This window comes from Nelumbo nucifera, chromosome 3 (assembly GCF_055504915.1).
Source record: "Nelumbo nucifera cultivar China Antique chromosome 3, China Antique-T2T, whole genome shotgun sequence".
Lineage (NCBI taxonomy): Eukaryota > Viridiplantae > Streptophyta > Magnoliopsida > Proteales > Nelumbonaceae > Nelumbo > Nelumbo nucifera.
In genome coordinates, this window is record NC_142651.1 from 40713246 (window position 1) to 40730556 (window position 17311).

Genomic DNA, 17311 nt, shown 5'->3' on the forward strand with positions numbered 1-17311 from the left:
AGGTCATCTGGAACTTTGGATTCACAAGAGGGTTAAGGGATTTTGAAATGCCAGTTGCCATGAGTTTGGTATCAATCCTCTAAATCCCAATAAGCTTTTCATCTAAAAAATTAACACTTGTGAAACTCTTCAGAGGAAAAGATCAGATTGGTCTTTATTTCCACACATTTGTCTCCTTTCTAAAGCAAGCAAAGAAGCTACTCACCACTTCTTAATCTTTTTCCCTTTTTGTCAGCATAGTTTTCAAGGCGCCAAGGCAAGGCTAGGTGACAGGGGGGCACCTTGTCGCCTAGGCGATGGATTTTTTTTAAGTAAAAACATGTATCCTAGGGTAGTTCCCTAGGTTCCATAATTATATTTCCTTATAAATATCCATAATTTTCATAAGAAAAGTATAAACTTCATTTTAAAGTATAGAAAATCAACATATTCCAACATAATCATGAGAAGAAAAAGAAGAAAGAAGAGAAAATTCAAAAAATATAGGGGCTGAACCCCTATTTCTGTTATAGGAAAAGAAGAAAAGAAAAGGTGGAAGAAGAAGAAATTAGTATATAAACACACAAAATTAGTAAAGAAAAAGAAGAAAATGTGTTGATTGGACACATTTTTTGTTCTTCCTTAATTATTGGTTCAGGTTTTGAAGTCTTTGAGGGTTCAATACAGCATTTAGCAATGTTTGTGTTGACTAAACCCTAACAAATAAGAAAATAATAACAAGAAATTAGTATATAAACACACAAAATGAATATTTTAGTTTAAAAATGTCTATTTTATAATTATAACCTAAAAAAATTAAGAATATAAAAGTTTTTTTATAACACGCTATAGAGAACTGCTTGGTGATTAGGCGAGGCGAGCCTCCAAGGGCGCCTTGCCACCTATGCGTCACCTTGAGAACTATGTTTGTCAGCAGAATTTAGGAATGGTTTTGTGCTCTTTTTGGATGCAGGTGGAGTCCCCCAACTGAATTGGTAGGCATTTTTAATTCTTCCGATCTTATTCCACCAAGGAAAGGAGGGAATATGAACAAGGACAGAAGTACTATAGACTATATGGGAAGAGAGAAATGGCAAACTCTTCAATGACAAGGCACAGTCTATAAGTGCAACTATTAAGTGCATCACAATTAAACTGGCTCATTGGATAAAAATGGTGAGGCTCTTTGTTCCATTCTCATCTAAAGACATCTTAAGAGGACCGCATTGGGTGGCAGGCTCTTCTTCAGCCAGATCCATAGTCCTTTCTAGGTGGAGGCCACTTGATTTGAATATGATAAAACTAAACTTTGATGGCCGAAGTAGGGGTAATCCAGGTCCATCTAGCACTGTAGGGATCTTTAGGGACTGCAAAGGGGCAATCATTGCCTTATATTCAGGTACTATAGGTCAAGAAAACTCCACAAGGGCAGAACTAACTATGATGCTACAAGATTTGAGATTGGCAAGCTCTTTCAAATATAGAAAATTGGTAGTGGAAGGAGACTCAAAAGTGGTAGTGGGCTGGCTTGGAAATGGTGGTCTGGTTCATGGTAGTACCAAAATACTATGAGAGAGATAAGAGCGATGGAAAGAGAATATAGTTACCAATTTTAATTGGATTTACAGATCAGACAATGAGTTGACTGATGCAATTGAAAACAAGGGTTAATAGATCACATCTATTTTGGGAGCAGGTGGGGAATATGTAATGTAAAAGGAATTGTTTAATATAAAAGGAATCATATCCCTGTTACCTGTACCTGTGTCACTATCCTATCTGGGCATCACTGCTCATGTATCTTTATTTTTTTGTAACATAATGACTTTTTATTGGTAACTAGAAACTTTATTAACTTATAAAAAGAATGAAGTATAAACAAATTAAAAATGTGCCAAGGATTGCTATTATAGCATTAGGCTAGTCCTAGCTACCCAACCCCAAAATCTAACCATTACTTGCATTACTATATTCAATCCCTATGGAGAATGATCCCCCAATACAAGCATATTAAATACAATACCTATACCCATATTTGTGTTTGGGATCTTAGATTAGGAAATGGGGAATCATGTCCTCATTTCCTGTATCTGTGTCAGTATTCTTATCTGGACATCAAAGCTGCTCATGTACCTTTATGTTTCCCTAACATAACAATTTTTTATTGGTAACCAGAAACTTCATTAACTTGTTAAAAAATGAAGTATAAATAATGCCCAAGCACCACTTTTATAACGCTAGGCTAGCCTAACTTCTCCACTCTGAAATCCTCCTGCAACTCCTTCCATGGAGACTGCCATTGTATTTTCCACTCTCACCTTTGTTGCAGAGACCCATAGATCCACAATCTCCACCAGCAAGAGCCTTTCGATCCCCTTGCAGCGGTGTCACTAACTCCAACCTTCAGAGTTCAATACACCATTGACATCCCATTGCCTTACAGGGGGTGTACAGAAATCAGAAGTAGGTGTTTCAGAGAGCTGAAGCCTGGAAGGTTCTCAAGAAAGTTGAGAGGGTGTGGATCATTGAAGTCTGGTGGACGAATCAGATATGTTATTTTGTGTTATTATGTCCTTGGCCAGGTGTGCTGCCACCCTTTTATAGGAGTCCGTCATGTAACTCATGCTTGATGTGATTTCAGAATATTCTTTTGTCAGAAAAGCACTTTAATTAGTTATGTCAGCTTAGTACAAACAGCTATTAGAGGGATATGAGTAAACTCGGTACCAAACAAGGTGCTTTTCTGAGTCCTCACATGTCATTCTGCCACGTGTCCCCACTTTGCGCTCTGTTTTACTTAATAAAATGCTTATTAAGTTTGTGTTTTGCAATGTTTCAGAGGTCCAGGCACCTGTGGGGTTCTTCTGTCAACTTATAGTGTGGGGCATGTCCATGCCCTTACACCCCCTACCTAGCTAACTCATTAACTAGTCTATTAGCTGATCTTTGTGTCCAAATAAATGTCGCCCAATTCCTTTCCCAAATGTAGAGTTTCTCTCATCTTGTATCGGTATTGCCAAGAACCAGTACTGCCATTTTTTAGCCAGTCATTCTTAGACAATGCCACACTGCCAGTAACTCAGCCCTTAAAGAATCTCCACAACTAAAGGATACTAAGAAAAACTTGTTTTGCAATGAATTACAAGGTTGTGTCTGCATCACAGGAGTGGAAATGGAATAGAATTCCACTGACCTAATTCCACATAATTGAAATAACATCTCCTTGTAGGAATTTTAACGCTGCCAATATCACAGAAATGAAAGCCTAGAACTTGGTGGCTTCCAAATTCCACTCTGACATGGAACTGAACCAAAACAATCAAATCCAGAATACTGTGGAATTGGTACTATCAACTCCACACTATATTTCCATTTCTACCCTGATCTAAGCACATCTGAAGTCTGAGAAGCAAATATTTCTCTTGGGATCCATTAGACAAAATTTTCATGTCCGGAAGTGCCTCAATACTTGATGTTTGTATCACTAGGATCAAGCACAAGATAGGTCAGGAATGATTTGAAAAGGCTGAGGACAAATTACTGAAAGCTTACAAGTCAATGATGTGATTTCTATTTTTTAGTCTTTCTGTGTCTTCATTTGCATCTACTTTGAGCCATTTATTGGTGATTGAACATTATGTTAGAAGTCTACTCAAAACTAACATGGTTCATGTTCATGCCTTAAATTTTACATTCAAGATATAACAGAATGCAGTTGAAAAAAAAAAGAAAAAAAAAGTAAAATTTAGAGTCTAAGGTATTGGACATGCATAAAGGTATGACATCCTGACATAAGATAGTGTTTCTGCCATGGTAAACTCCCAAATCTAGTAATAAAGTGGAGTATACCTTAGCAAGCAAAGTCTTTCCTGTCCCAGGTGCTCCTGTCAAAAGAATTCCCTGCAAATGACTATTTATAAGACTAAAACAACAACCGACCATAATTAGCAGATGTGAAGGTACAAAAACACAAAGAAGGAATGATCCAAAAAGAGACTGTTGTCTTGAACCATTATTCTTTGTTTTTAAATTAGAAATTAGGTGATCTATGAAGCCTTCCGGCCCTAATATCATATGAAAATTATTACACTGCCAAAACAAAGAAAACAAACGTCGTGATTTTGTTTAAGAATGAGAAGTATATAATACCACCTCAAGTTTAATGAATTTGGACCTGATGCCTTAACATCAACTTCAACCATACCACAAGATAAACATCCACATTTACATAAAACACAAAGCACCCCTCCCAACAGGAAGGAAAGAAGAAAGAAAAGAAAGAGGTAAAGATAAGTTCCATCTATAGTTTTTTCTAAGCAATAAAAGATTCACAAGAGGATCTTCACATTGAATAAGATGTACATATCCATTCATTCAGGGAATATATTTAGTAACAGCAATACAACAAGGAAGATAAATAGTTTGAAGATGCGCACAAACCTTGGGCAGCTTCCCCGCTAGGCGAGTGAACTTTTCTGGGTTCTTGACGTACTCTACTACTTCCTCAAGTTCTTGTTTTGCATCGTCACAACCTTTTACATCCTTAAAGGTTTTCACATTCTGTGACAAGTCAAGTAGTTAGGGAAAATGAAAATGTATATGTGTGTGTATGTAGTATGTATGTATGTATATATATATATATAGGAAACATAATAGGACAGGTTTCGATTTATTCATCCACATCTACTTGGATAAACAAAGAAATATAGAAGTAAAAGAAAGCATTTATCTTGCTTCATACACACAACATGCAGGACTGATAATTAAACAAGTACATTTTCTACCACAGATAGATCTACATGGTCAATGAAAGACTTAATACCCCTGAAAAAAAATAAAAAACTACCTTTAGATTTTGAGCCATTAATTTGACCAGGAGGTTAAGAAGGTGAATCAATTTATTCTCAGTTGTTATCAAGTTAGACTGAAGTTGCTTGAGTAATGTTTATGCCAATGAGGCTGTCGACCCTTCTCCATAGGCAACATAAGTCTGGACTGGCTCTTTCTACAGGTAAGAGAGCTGGCAGTTCAATTGGTACAGGTGGTCTACCACCTCATCCTTGCTGGATGTGACTTAAGTTTCAGCACAAAAGGTCCATCATGAGGATTTATAGCATATAAGATGAAACTTTCAAGGACAACTAGGCTTGTGGAACATATAACAGGAATCTTCCATCGGACATGTTATACAGCCCAGATGTCATTCTTGCTCCTCCCCCTACAAGAGCTTCCCATGCTCTTTAAACCATCAGTTCTTTGATTCCATTAGACCATATTTAACTAAACCAAATTGACATTGCCTAAACTTTTTATTTTTCCTTTTTGGGAAATGAGACACCAGTAAAGCTCTAGGATTCTAACCCTCGCATATGATTAATTGATTATGATTAAATTCAGTTTGAAGTTTTGGTTTTTGGTGGAATATATTAAATATTGCATTAGCATGGTTTTTCTTTTTTTAATCAATTTTGGCACAGATTTTTCTTAGCTAATATCACTTCCAAAGAAGTTGCCACTTGTCCTTTCTGCAATTACAATCCTCCTACTCCCAGTAACCACCAAATTCCATACAGAAAGGTGCCATTAATTGGTAAAAAATAATTTTCTCCAGTTCATCACTCATCTACCAGAGGTAGTACATGTATCACCCTTTGTTTTCATGGGAAATTGGCATATAGTTGCAGTTCAAACTTGACCTAGGTTGCTCAATGAACCAAGGAATCATCCCCAACAGTGCACGAGCAAACAATTTGACAAGAATGTGAAAAAGAATGATCATAGGTAATTTGAGTTATCAAACTTTTCAAAGATCCTACATTCAGCTTTGCTTTTTAATTGATCCTTCATCACATGCAAAAGTCATTGTATTTACAATTAAATGATCATAGCCTCATAGGTGATTTGAGTTATCCCCTGAAAAAGTTGTATAAAATAATTTAATTCAATTCTTTCTTGATCCATGATATTCAAAATGGAATGCAAAACCAGATATTAACCTATTGTAAATAAAACAGCAATTAAATAAAAAAATAAAAGACGTGAAAAAAAAATCAAAAAATAAAAGACAGGCTCTTTTTAAGATCTAATGACCAAAAGATAATCAATACAATGCAGGAATATTGAAAGCTGAAAAGAAATAATCCAAACATCAACTACCAACCACCTTCTCTGGCATAATTTCTTTGTTCAACTCCTTTGGAGCATATGAAGAACTTGAGCCAACGCCAGAAGTGCCTATACCACCTAAGCTGCCAACATATTTCTGAAGTGCAGCAGCACCCATTACCCTGGAAACATATTCCAACTTTAAAATAATGAGCAACTCAAGATTCCATCTAAAGAAATAAGCTCATTCTTGATAGGAGCTCAAATATGCATTTTTTGGGCTCAGTTGTACTCATAAAGGGACAAGTGGGATTGGCTCTGATTGAGAGCTGTGTATTGTAATATAGATACTTTTTCTCTAAATAAATATAATATATCAGTTACCAATGAAAAAAAAAAAACTTCATTAATAATCCAAAAAGATAAGAGTATAATTGTCCAGCCTGGTTAGAGAGAACAAAACGAGGCAAGAAACCACATCCAAGATGAGGCAAACCACAAGCTTACCAAAGACACATAACAGAAAACAAAGAAAATCTATCCTAGGAGGGAAGGCACCAATACAACTCAGATCTCCACATGCTACTGTAGAAAATGCATGCATGTCAAGACAACGTAACAAATTCATTTCAGGGGGAAAATGAACTGACTGAAAAAGGCAAGTTACCAACAAAAAAATCCTTCTAAACTTGGATAAGATAATCAATTCTTTAAAAATTCAAACAGTGGGCAAAGTATGCAATATGGTCAAAGACAAATTAGCAGAAAAACGGGCATTATTTGTTGTAATGGTATAATCCGGGCAGAACACAGGTTCAAGTCTGAGGGCGGCTACTTTGTTTGAAAAAATGCCAAAGGGTAGGACCATTCCCAGTCTACCCCTCCTGAGACCCCAGATAGTTGGGACCAACATTGGGCAATGGCTTTTTTTAGTTTTTTTATAAAATAGTAGAAAACAATAATACAGATACGTAAATGTCATACCACATCAAACCAACAACAATTGTAAACAAGATAGTTGAGATTAGCTCTTGCACCAAACGTGTTGACCTGTTCGATGCTTTAGGATCAACCTAATACAGGAAAAAGAATCAAAATAAGTAGCAAGAAAGAAATGTTGGGTGCAAATAAAACACATCAGTTTTTTATCAGAAATTGGTCATTTTTATTAATAAGATAAAAGAATAGTTTATGTAGATGAGTGTGCCACCTCCCTTTTTTCAGTTAAAAAATTTCTTTGTGGATTACAAGTTTTTTTTGAAGATAAAATAAAATAAACTTTATTAAATCAAAAAAGCAATTACAAGGAAGGTGATAAGCAATCATCCGAGAGGAAGCAAAATCCAAAGAACCACACAAATAAACCCCAATCCCAAAAAGGAAAACCACCCCAAACAAGAATAATCCTTTCGACCCAGCTAAAAGAAAAAACCACACCGCAACACTAAGGCAAGACCCAGACCCTACAAACCAATATCAACACCCTCCAGAAACCCATCCCCACTTCCCACTCCCACTCAAAAACTCTTCTTATCAGATTTTTGAGAACAATCTTCTAGTCGCCTTTTCTCTGATCTTTTGTGTTTCTTGATGAGTTTATTAGGCCCAATACCATATAAGCCTCCTTTTGTCCATGCAAAGACTTTTGAAACTGGAACTTGCTACTGACTTTTTACGTTCTTTTGAGCTCTGAATCTTCTACTTGTATTAAGTGTTTTCACAGCCTCTTCCAAACTCCCATCTGGCTTTTGACCCCCATCTGAAACCAACATCCTCTCAGGTAAATCTTCCTGCTTCTTGAAAGCATCCCCGCCATCTCCAACAATCACTTGTTTTTCAGAATTGTCGGATTTTCCATCACGCACTGGAACGATACAGTAGAAAGGTTTGGACAACCTGTTTTGATATAAAAACTGTAAAAGAAAGAAGAAAAGAAAGAGGAGAAAAGCTTCCAGCTAAGAAAGAGAGAGAAGAGAGATAGAAGAGAATGGGAGAAGCTCAGAATAAGGTCTGGCCGCCCCTTTCATTAGATTGTATACTCATAAATAAAAGAGAGTACAAAGACAAGTAAGCCCTTAGTAAGTCAGCTACTTGTGAGAAATTAAAAACACTCTTAACTTAAAACATAAACTAATGGGCCTAAGGCCCAATAACTCCCTAACTATGCTATGTAAACAAAAACATGTTATATCAGCCCAAAACTCAACACTCCCCCTCAAGTTGGGAATAAATGCCACACATTCCCAACTTGTGTAGATCATGCTCCAGCTTGTTTCTTGCAACTCTTTTGTAAGAACATCAGCAAGCTGCAAATCAGATGCAACATATGGCAAACAAACTTCTCCAGGTGTCACCCTTTCCCTTATAAAGTGTCTATCCACTTCTATATGCTTCGTCCTATCATGCTAAACTGGGTTGTGGGCAATGTTAATTGCTGCCTGATTGTCACAATATAGCATCATAGGTTCTTCAGCCTCAACTCCAATCTCCCCTAACAAGGAACGGATCTAGAGGAGTTCTAAAACACCATGTGCCATGGCTCTGTATTCAGCTTCTGCACTTGACCTTGCCACAACTGTCTGTTTTTTACTCTTCCATGAAACTAAATTACCTCCAACAAGAGTACAAACTCCTAAAATAGATCTCCTATCATCTAGGCACCCTGCCCAATCAACATTATGTGTAAGCCTCTAACTTCATCTGTCCATGGTCAACAAACAATATGCCTCTACCTGGGTGTCCCTTTAAATAGGAAAGCATCCTGTCAATAGCCTCCCAATGCTGAACTTGTGGGGCATGCATGTATTGACTCACTACACTCACTGCATAAGAGATGTCTACTCGTGTCATACATAAGTATAGCAACCGCCCCACTAACCTCTAATATCTTCCAACATCCTTCACTAGTTCACCCTTTGAAGCATTTATCTTGTGGTTTTGATCAATAGGTGTACCAACTGCCTTTGCCCCAAGCTTTCCTGTCTCTTGTAGTAAATCTAGAACACACTTCCTCTGTGAGATGAAGATCCCATGCTTGAACCACTTCAATGCCCAGAAAGTACTTCAGCTCCCCAAGATCCTTAATCTCAAATTCTTTGTGCAGATTCTTCCTCAAGGTATCAATCTCACTCAAATCATTTCCTGTAACTACAATGCCATCCACATACACAATAAAAATTGACACCAGAGACCCCCTTCTCTTCACAAAGAGTAATCAGATTGAGTTTGAGTATAACCAAATACAACCAATGCATTTCTAAACCTATTAAACCAAGCTTTGGGTGATAGTTTTAAACCATATAGGGACTTCTACAACCTGCATACCTTTCCTTTTTCCACATTATTGTAGAAGCCAGCTGGAAGGTCTATATACACCTCCTCCTGTGTGTCCCTATTGAGAAGGCATTCTTCACATCAAGTTGGAAGAGTGGCCAAGAGTATGTAGTTGTTAGTGATAGAAGAATCCGAACTGAACTCGTCTTTGCCACTGGTGCAAAAGTTTCCAAGTAATCTATGCCATAAATTTGAGTATACCCTTTTGCAATTAGCCTCGCCTTGTACCCTTCTATACTTCCATCAGCGTTGTACTTCACTGTATAAACCCATCTGCGTCCAACAGTCTCCTTGCCATTAGGCAAATCCACAAACCCCCATGTCTGATTTTTAATCAATGCTTTCGTTTCCTCCTACATAGTTGTCTTCCACTCAGGTTTGGAGAGAGCCTCACTAACACTCCTGTGTATAGACACAGAGCCGAGGGAGGAAAGAAAGGCCCAGTAGGAAGGGGATAGTCCACTTTAGGAAAGATAGTGTGAGATGCAATGAGTGATACACTTCCTCTTCCCTTTTCTAAGGGCAATAGAGAGATCAAGGTCATCTGCAATGGCGTTAGGAGCAGGGGTAGTAGTATCAATCGGAACTAAACCATCAGGGGGAACAAGAGGCATACCTGGGTCTATGTCAGTCGAACCTGGAATCCCCGATAAGCCGATAGGGAGTGATGTGGGTTCCTTTACTGTGGAATCAACTTCCCTATGCTGTCGTAGGTGCTATTATGTAGAGCACTAAGAGACAGGATGCAACGGAGGTGGAAAAGTGGGTGAGATGGGTAGGTCAGACACTAGAGTAAACAAAGGAGCTGGAATAGGAAGTGGTATAGATTGCTCACTTCTCCAAAACACTCCCCTTGAGAAGAACCCCCGAGAAAAAAGGTGTGAATTCAAGAAAGGTGACATCCATAGTAACATACCAACTCCCAGAGACTGGATTATAACAACAATACCCCTTCTGATTTCCTGCATGCTCAAGGAAGTCACACTTCTTCGCCTTAGGATTCAACTTTGAGCGGTGAGGACCAAGAACATGGACAAAGCATACACATCCAAACACCCTTAGAGGAATATGGAATGTCTCCCCCTTAGGAAAAAAAAGGCTGAACGGAGTGCTATATCCAAGAACACGAGAAGGCACCCGATTAATCAAGAACACTGTTGTAAGAATTACATCACCCCAAAAACAAACTGGAACTGTAGAGCTCAACATCATGCTTGTTGCTACTTCCACAATATGTTTGTTCTTCCTTTCTGCTACACCATTCTATTGTGGAGTGTATGTACAACTGCTTTGATGGATAACTCCATGCTCCAATAGGTATGATGGCAGGTTTTTTTCAAAGTATTCCCTGGCATTGTCTGATTTAAACACTTTCACTCGTACCCCAAACTGTGTCAGCACTATCTAATGGAATTGTTGAACCAAAGACGGTACCTCATCACAGGATCTCATCAAATATATCCAAGAGTACTGAGATAATCATCCACAAACAGAAGAAAATACCGATAGCCACCCATAAAGGAAACATGGTATGGCCCCCACACATCAGCATGAACAATATCAAAAACAGAAGAACATCTTTTATTACTTGCTTTAAAGGAATGTCTACAATAGTACAATGATTTCCAAGTTGACAGCCCTCACACTCCAAACTGGACAAACTGACAGACTCAAACAATTTAGGAAACAAAAGGCCCAAAGAAGCAAAAAACAAATGTCCTAACTGGTTATGCCAAAACATAATTTGATCCACTGACTCTGACTCAATACTCCTGCTGACACAACGACTCTGATGACTGAGAAGCGCATCAAGAAGATGGATTTCATTCACCTCATGACCACTCCAAATCGTCCTCTTTGATTCCAAATCCTGCAAAACAGAATGACCAGGGGAAAAAATCTCAAAACAGTTCAAATTCTTTGTCAAGCTACTAACAGATAAAAGATTAGTGCTTCGTCTAGGAACATGAAGAACAGAAGGTAGGGTAATGGTATCAATTATCCTGACAGACCCTTTCCTAGCAATGGGAACATGTGATCCATCAACTGTGGAAACTCTATCTCTGCCAGAGCAGAGGTGGTATGAGGTGAAAATGATGGAAATGTTGATCAAATGTTCTAAGGCTCCTGAGTCTATAATCTAGGGAGGTCCCCCTTTACCTGTAGCATATACATAATTTGCAGTGGCATGTGAACTACCTGTGTGTGCAAACAAGGTAGAATGACTACTTCCTGATCCACCTACACCTTGCTATCTACCTGATAATGAGTTGGAACTGGTTGTATCCTTCTGATTCAGGAACTGCCCATATCTCTCCAATTCAGCCCTCACTGCAACTGCTACAACAAACTCTAGAAAAGATGTAGTAGGTGGCCCTAATAAATCACCTATGTGTGCAAACAAGGTAGAATGACTACCTCTTGATCCACCTACACCTTGCTATCTACCTGATAATGAGTTGGAACTAGTTGTATCCTTCTGATTCAGGAACTGCCCATATCTCTCCAATTCAGCCCTCATTGCAACTGCTACAACAAACTCTAGAAAAGTTGTAGTAGGTGGCCCTAATAAATCACCAGTCACTGCCATATTCACATTTCCTTTCTTATTTCTGAACTGGCTCGGTACAAGGTGTGAGTAAAGCTTCCAACAGGTATCTCTGGTATGTTTGGGTTTCTTACAGTAGTCACAAATCAGATCCCTTTTGTCCTCCTTCCTCGGTTCATTTCCACCCTTGTCCCCACTCAGCTTAGGCTTCACTGTGCTAACCATAGTTGATTGCTCAAGGCATGGGATCCTCATCATCACATTTCTCCTACTCTCCTCTCCAAACACAAAGGCATATGCTTGAGAGAGAGTTACACTATCTTGGGAAAGAATATGTTGCCGTGCAATATCAAACTCAGGGTTAAATCTAGCTAAAAAACTCAAAAACCCTATTCTTTTCTACCAGCTTCTGATAAGTTGTTGCATCTTTGCTACTTTCCCAAACCACAGTCTCCAAATGATCTATCTCCCGCCATAAGGTTTTGAGGGTTGAAAAATAAATAGCAACAGACTTATCTCCCTACCTAGTAGCAATCACCTAGTTTTTCAACCGATAGGCTCTAGCAACATTTTCATTTTGTGAATAGGTTTCTGCTACTCCACCCCAAATCTCCTTAGTTGTGTTAGCCCATAAAAAGTTCTTATTTATATGGGTCAACATGGAATTACACAGCCAAGTCATCACCATGTAGTTCTCCTATACCCATCGGGAATGGTTAGTTTCAGGTTTCTTTTCCTCACCCATGACATATCCCAATCTCCTACGAGCACCAATGGCCACCTTTGCAGATTGTGACAATTCTAAGTAGTTTGTACCATCCAACTAAGCTGTAGTGATGGTTCCGGCCCCGAAGAGGTCTCCAACACCTCATCCCCCAAATCTCATTTCTCCTGTAAATTCGTTTTGAACTCCACAGCCCTCCATAACTCTCAGAATAGGTTAGGAAATCAATTTGAGAAGAAAAAGAAAGTATTTATCTCCTTTAGAAACCTCAAACACCCTCTTGGAACCCTAGAAGACCCTCCCTCCAAAGATTCCTTTTTTTGTGGAAGCGGAAGAAGAGAGAGGAGGTTGTCGCTCCCTCCAGAGACCTCCAAAAAGGCTGGGACTTCAACCGCCCCCTTTAGAAAACCTCAAGCAACCCTAGAAAACTAGAGCACCACTTCCTAGGTCAAAATTGAAGAGTCCTACTAAAACAAGACTTTCCCCTTTCTCCAGTTCATCCTGATTTTAGTGTAAAGCCCTAAACCAGCTACAAGGGATTGCAATTCCACCAAAAAATCCAAAACCTAGGCTTACCTGAAGTCTTCGATCAGCCCTTTACCTTATCATGTAGTCAGCCGATCTAGGGCTGCATGATGGAGCAGCTCAAGAAATCTTTAAACTTGCTCTGATACCAAGTAGAAAGGTTTGGACAACCTGTTTTGATATAAAAACTGTAAAAAGAAAGAAGAAAAGAAAGAGGAGAAAAGGTTTCAGCTAAGAAAGAAAGAGGAGAGAGATAGAAGAGAATGGGAAAGCTCAGAATTAAGTTTGGCCGCCCCTTTCATTAGATTATATACTCAAAAATAAAAGAGAGTATAAAGACAAGTATGCCCTTAGTAAGTCAGCTACTTGTGAGAACTTAAAAACACTCTTAACTTAAAACATAAACTAATGGGCCTAAGGCCCAATAACTCCCTAATTATGCTATGTAAATAAAAACATGTTATATTAGCCCAAAACTCAACAACACTACTCTCTTTTTCCCCGTTTTTCTCCTCTACCGATCTGAATGCTTCCTTGGCAAACCCTCCCCTCCTAAGAAAAACAGCCCCAGAATTTTGCTGACTTCCACTTCCTTGTTTATCACTTTCTCTAAATCACAATTCTTCTCTACCTCATGGGCCTCAGCCATCATAAATTCCTCTTCATCAGCCTTCCCTGAATTTACTTCTCTACTTCCTTATAAAGGGAAAGTTCTATACTTCTTCCTTTTGTAAATTCAAACTCCATCTCCAATCTTATCTCCTCCCTCCTCCCTTCCCTTCAACCCCTAATTCCTGCTCCCCTCTTTTCTTCTCAATTAAGTCATTTTCCACTTCTCCTGCTCCCTTGTCCATTAATTCTTCCACAGCTCTCATTTCCTTTACTACTATTAACAGCCGAACAGAGGAGAAGAGAAGAGGAAGAGAAGAGAGGAGAGAAGAGAGGGAGTCTGCTACAGTGCGGGCGGCGCCAGCTTATATTAATATATATAGGACGACCATAATTAGAAGGGAAAGGACCCTTATGCCCCTACTTAAGTTATAGCATAAAAAACAAAAGAAAAAACTGCTTTAATTTGTCCAAACGGACCCTAACTCAGCAGAATACAAACACAATAAATAAAGCCAACATTCCAACACTCCCCCTCAAGTTGGGACATGGATGTCAATCATGCCCAACTTGTCACACAAATTATTATGACGCACGTGTTGAAGGCCCTTGGGGAAGATGTCTGCAAGTTGTTCCTCTGAACTAACATAAGGAGTGCACATTTCTCCACTCACAAGTTTTTCTCTAATAAAATGCTTGTCCACTTCAATATGATTTGTTCTATCATGGAGGACTGGGTTATAAACAATGTTGATAGCAGCCTTGTTGTCGCAGTAGAGTGACATAGGTTTGTTAACTACAAAACCCAACTTTCCTAATACATTTTTTATCCACATCATTTCAGCAACTCCATGAGACATGGCTCTGTATTCTGCCTCAGCACTGGATCTAGCCACCACACATTGCTTCTTACTTCTCCAGATGACTAGGTTTCCTCCCACAAAGGTACAATACCCATTGGTAGATTTTTTTTCATTGATTGCCCCTACCCAATCAGCATTTGTATACACCTCCACTTTCAAATGCCCATGTTTCTAGAAAAGCAAACCAACTCCTGGGAACTTCTTGAGGTATCTAAGGATTCTTTCTGCAACTTCAAAGTGAATTGTCTTAGGATTATGCATGAACGGACTAAGAACACCCACTGCATAGGCAATATTAGGTCTGGTCATAGACAAATATAAGAGTCTCCCTACAAGTCTTTGGAACTTCTTTACATCTTTCAAACACTCCCCCTGACTGTCTCCTAGCTGATGGTTAGGTTCAATGGGTGAATCAATTGGTTTCACTCCCAACTTGCTTGTATCCTCTAATAGATCTAGTACATATTTTCTTTGGAAAATAAAGATGACCCTTTTTGAGCGGGCAATTTCAATTCCAAGAAAATAACGTAAGGGACCTAGATCTTTCACCTCAAATTGAGTGGCTAGGAATTTCTTCAGCTTCTGTATTTCAGTCTTCCAGTCTCCTGTGATTACTATGTCATCAACATAGACAATTAAAGCTGAAATTTTCCCTTCACCTTTTTTCACAAATAAAGTATGATTTGGCTGGCATTGTTTGAATCCCATCTATTGCACTGCTGAATTAAACCTACTAAACCAGGCCCGAGGTGATTGCTTCAACCCATATAAAGATTTTTTTAACTTGCACACCTTCTGCTCACTACCTTTGGCACAGAAACCTGGAGGTTGAGTCATGTAAACCTCTTCCTCTAGGTCACCATTCAAGAATGCATTCTTGATATCCAACTGATGAAGTTCCCAATCAAGGTTAGTTGCCAATGAGAGGAGGATTCTGATTGAATTCATCTTGGCTACTGGAGCAAAGGTCTCTACATAGTCTATTCCATACACTTGTGTAAACCCTTTGGCCACCAATCTAGCTTTGTATCTTTCTACTGAACCATCAGCTCTATGCTTTACTATGAATACCCACTTGCAACCCACCGGTTCCTTCCCTTCATGTAGATCCACCAACTCCCAGGTGCCATTTTTGTGTAAGGCATTAATTTCTTCCTTCATTGCATCTGTCCATTCAGGTTTGGATAAAGCTTCTACCACATTCTTAGGAACAAAGACACTGTCAATTGAGGAAAGGAATGCACGGTATGAAGGTGAAATATGAAAATAGGACACAAAGTGAGAGATAGGATGATTAGCAGTACAAGACCTAACACCCTTTCTCTTAGCAATAGGAACATCAATATCATTAACAACAAGAGGATCAATGTTAAGAGATTCAGGCATATCAATGGGAACAAGTGTACTTGGCTAATGAGGAGGATCTACCTCTGGAGAGTGCGATGATATTGGTTGCATAGTTTCAGGTTCCACGGCTCTTTGAACTCTGGTGGCTCTTATGGCGGCGAAGAAAGACCCGAAATGGAGAAGGGTCGGGAAGAGGAGGTAGTTGAACCTGAGTGTGTTTCTCCTCAATCCTACTCTCCCCCTGAGGAGAAACCGAGAAGAAAGGTCGACTCCAAAGAATGATACATCCATGGAGACATAGTACTTGCGTGAAGCAGGATCATAGCAGTGGTAACCCTTTTGAGATAACGGATAACCAAGAAAAACACAAGGAGTGGCACGGGGGTCGAATTTACCGCGAATAGGAGACAAGTCATGAACGAAGCAACGACACCCAAAAACACGCATTGGAATGGGGGACAACGGAGCTGTAGGAAACAAGAGTTGATGTGGGGCCTTATACTCTAGTAACCAAGATGGCATACGATTGATGATATATGCAGCACACATAACAGCATCCATCCAAAAACATTTCAGAACATTCATATGAAGTAATAAACCACGAGCTACCTCAAGTAGATGACGATTTTTCCTTTCAGCAACACCGTTTTGTTGAGGTGTCCTAGCACAAGAGCATCAATGAAGAGATCCATACGAAGAAAAGAACTCCGTGAGATCACTATGGAAGTACTCTTTTGCATTGTCCGACTGGAAAATGTGAATTTCAGTTTGAAATTGAGTGAAAACCATTCGTTGAAAGTCTTTCACAATCTTTGGCACTTCATCTCTAGATCGCATAGAATACACCCAAGTATATCTAGAGTAGTCATCGATCAAAGTAATGAAATATTTATATCCAGTCTCAGTAGGTAGAGAAATAGGGCCTCAAACATCAGAATAGACAATATGAAAAGGAAATTCGGATCTTTTATTTCTTAAAGGAAAGGAATTTCTACAATGTTTACTCAATTGACACGTATGACACTGCAATTTACTAACTAACAAAGACTTAAACAACTCAGGAAACATAAGTTTTAAAGACTCAAACGAAAGGTGATCAGGACACTTATGCCACAAGTAGGCATGACTCTCATTAGAAGAACTTAAAGACTCTATAGCCACAAGACCAGCTTTATTCTCCAACACGTAGAGGCCATCCACCATGCTTCCTCTACCAATCGTCTCCCCCGAGGTCAAATCCTGAAACACACACGAAGAAGGAAAGAAGGTCACTGAACA

General features: G+C 39.0%; 1 protein-coding gene across 1 annotated transcript in view; it reads right to left on the reverse strand.

Annotated features, from left to right (window-relative positions):
• Positions 1-17311, reverse strand: part of LOC104603984 (ATP-dependent zinc metalloprotease FTSH 11, chloroplastic/mitochondrial-like) — an 89053-nt gene that overhangs the window by 51167 nt on the left and 20575 nt on the right. Inside the window, 4 exon segments of the mRNA XM_010268177.3 lie at positions 3829-3879; positions 4420-4539; positions 6143-6266; positions 7069-7157. Coding sequence (XP_010266479.2) covers positions 3829-3879; positions 4420-4539; positions 6143-6266; positions 7069-7157 — 384 coding nt within the window.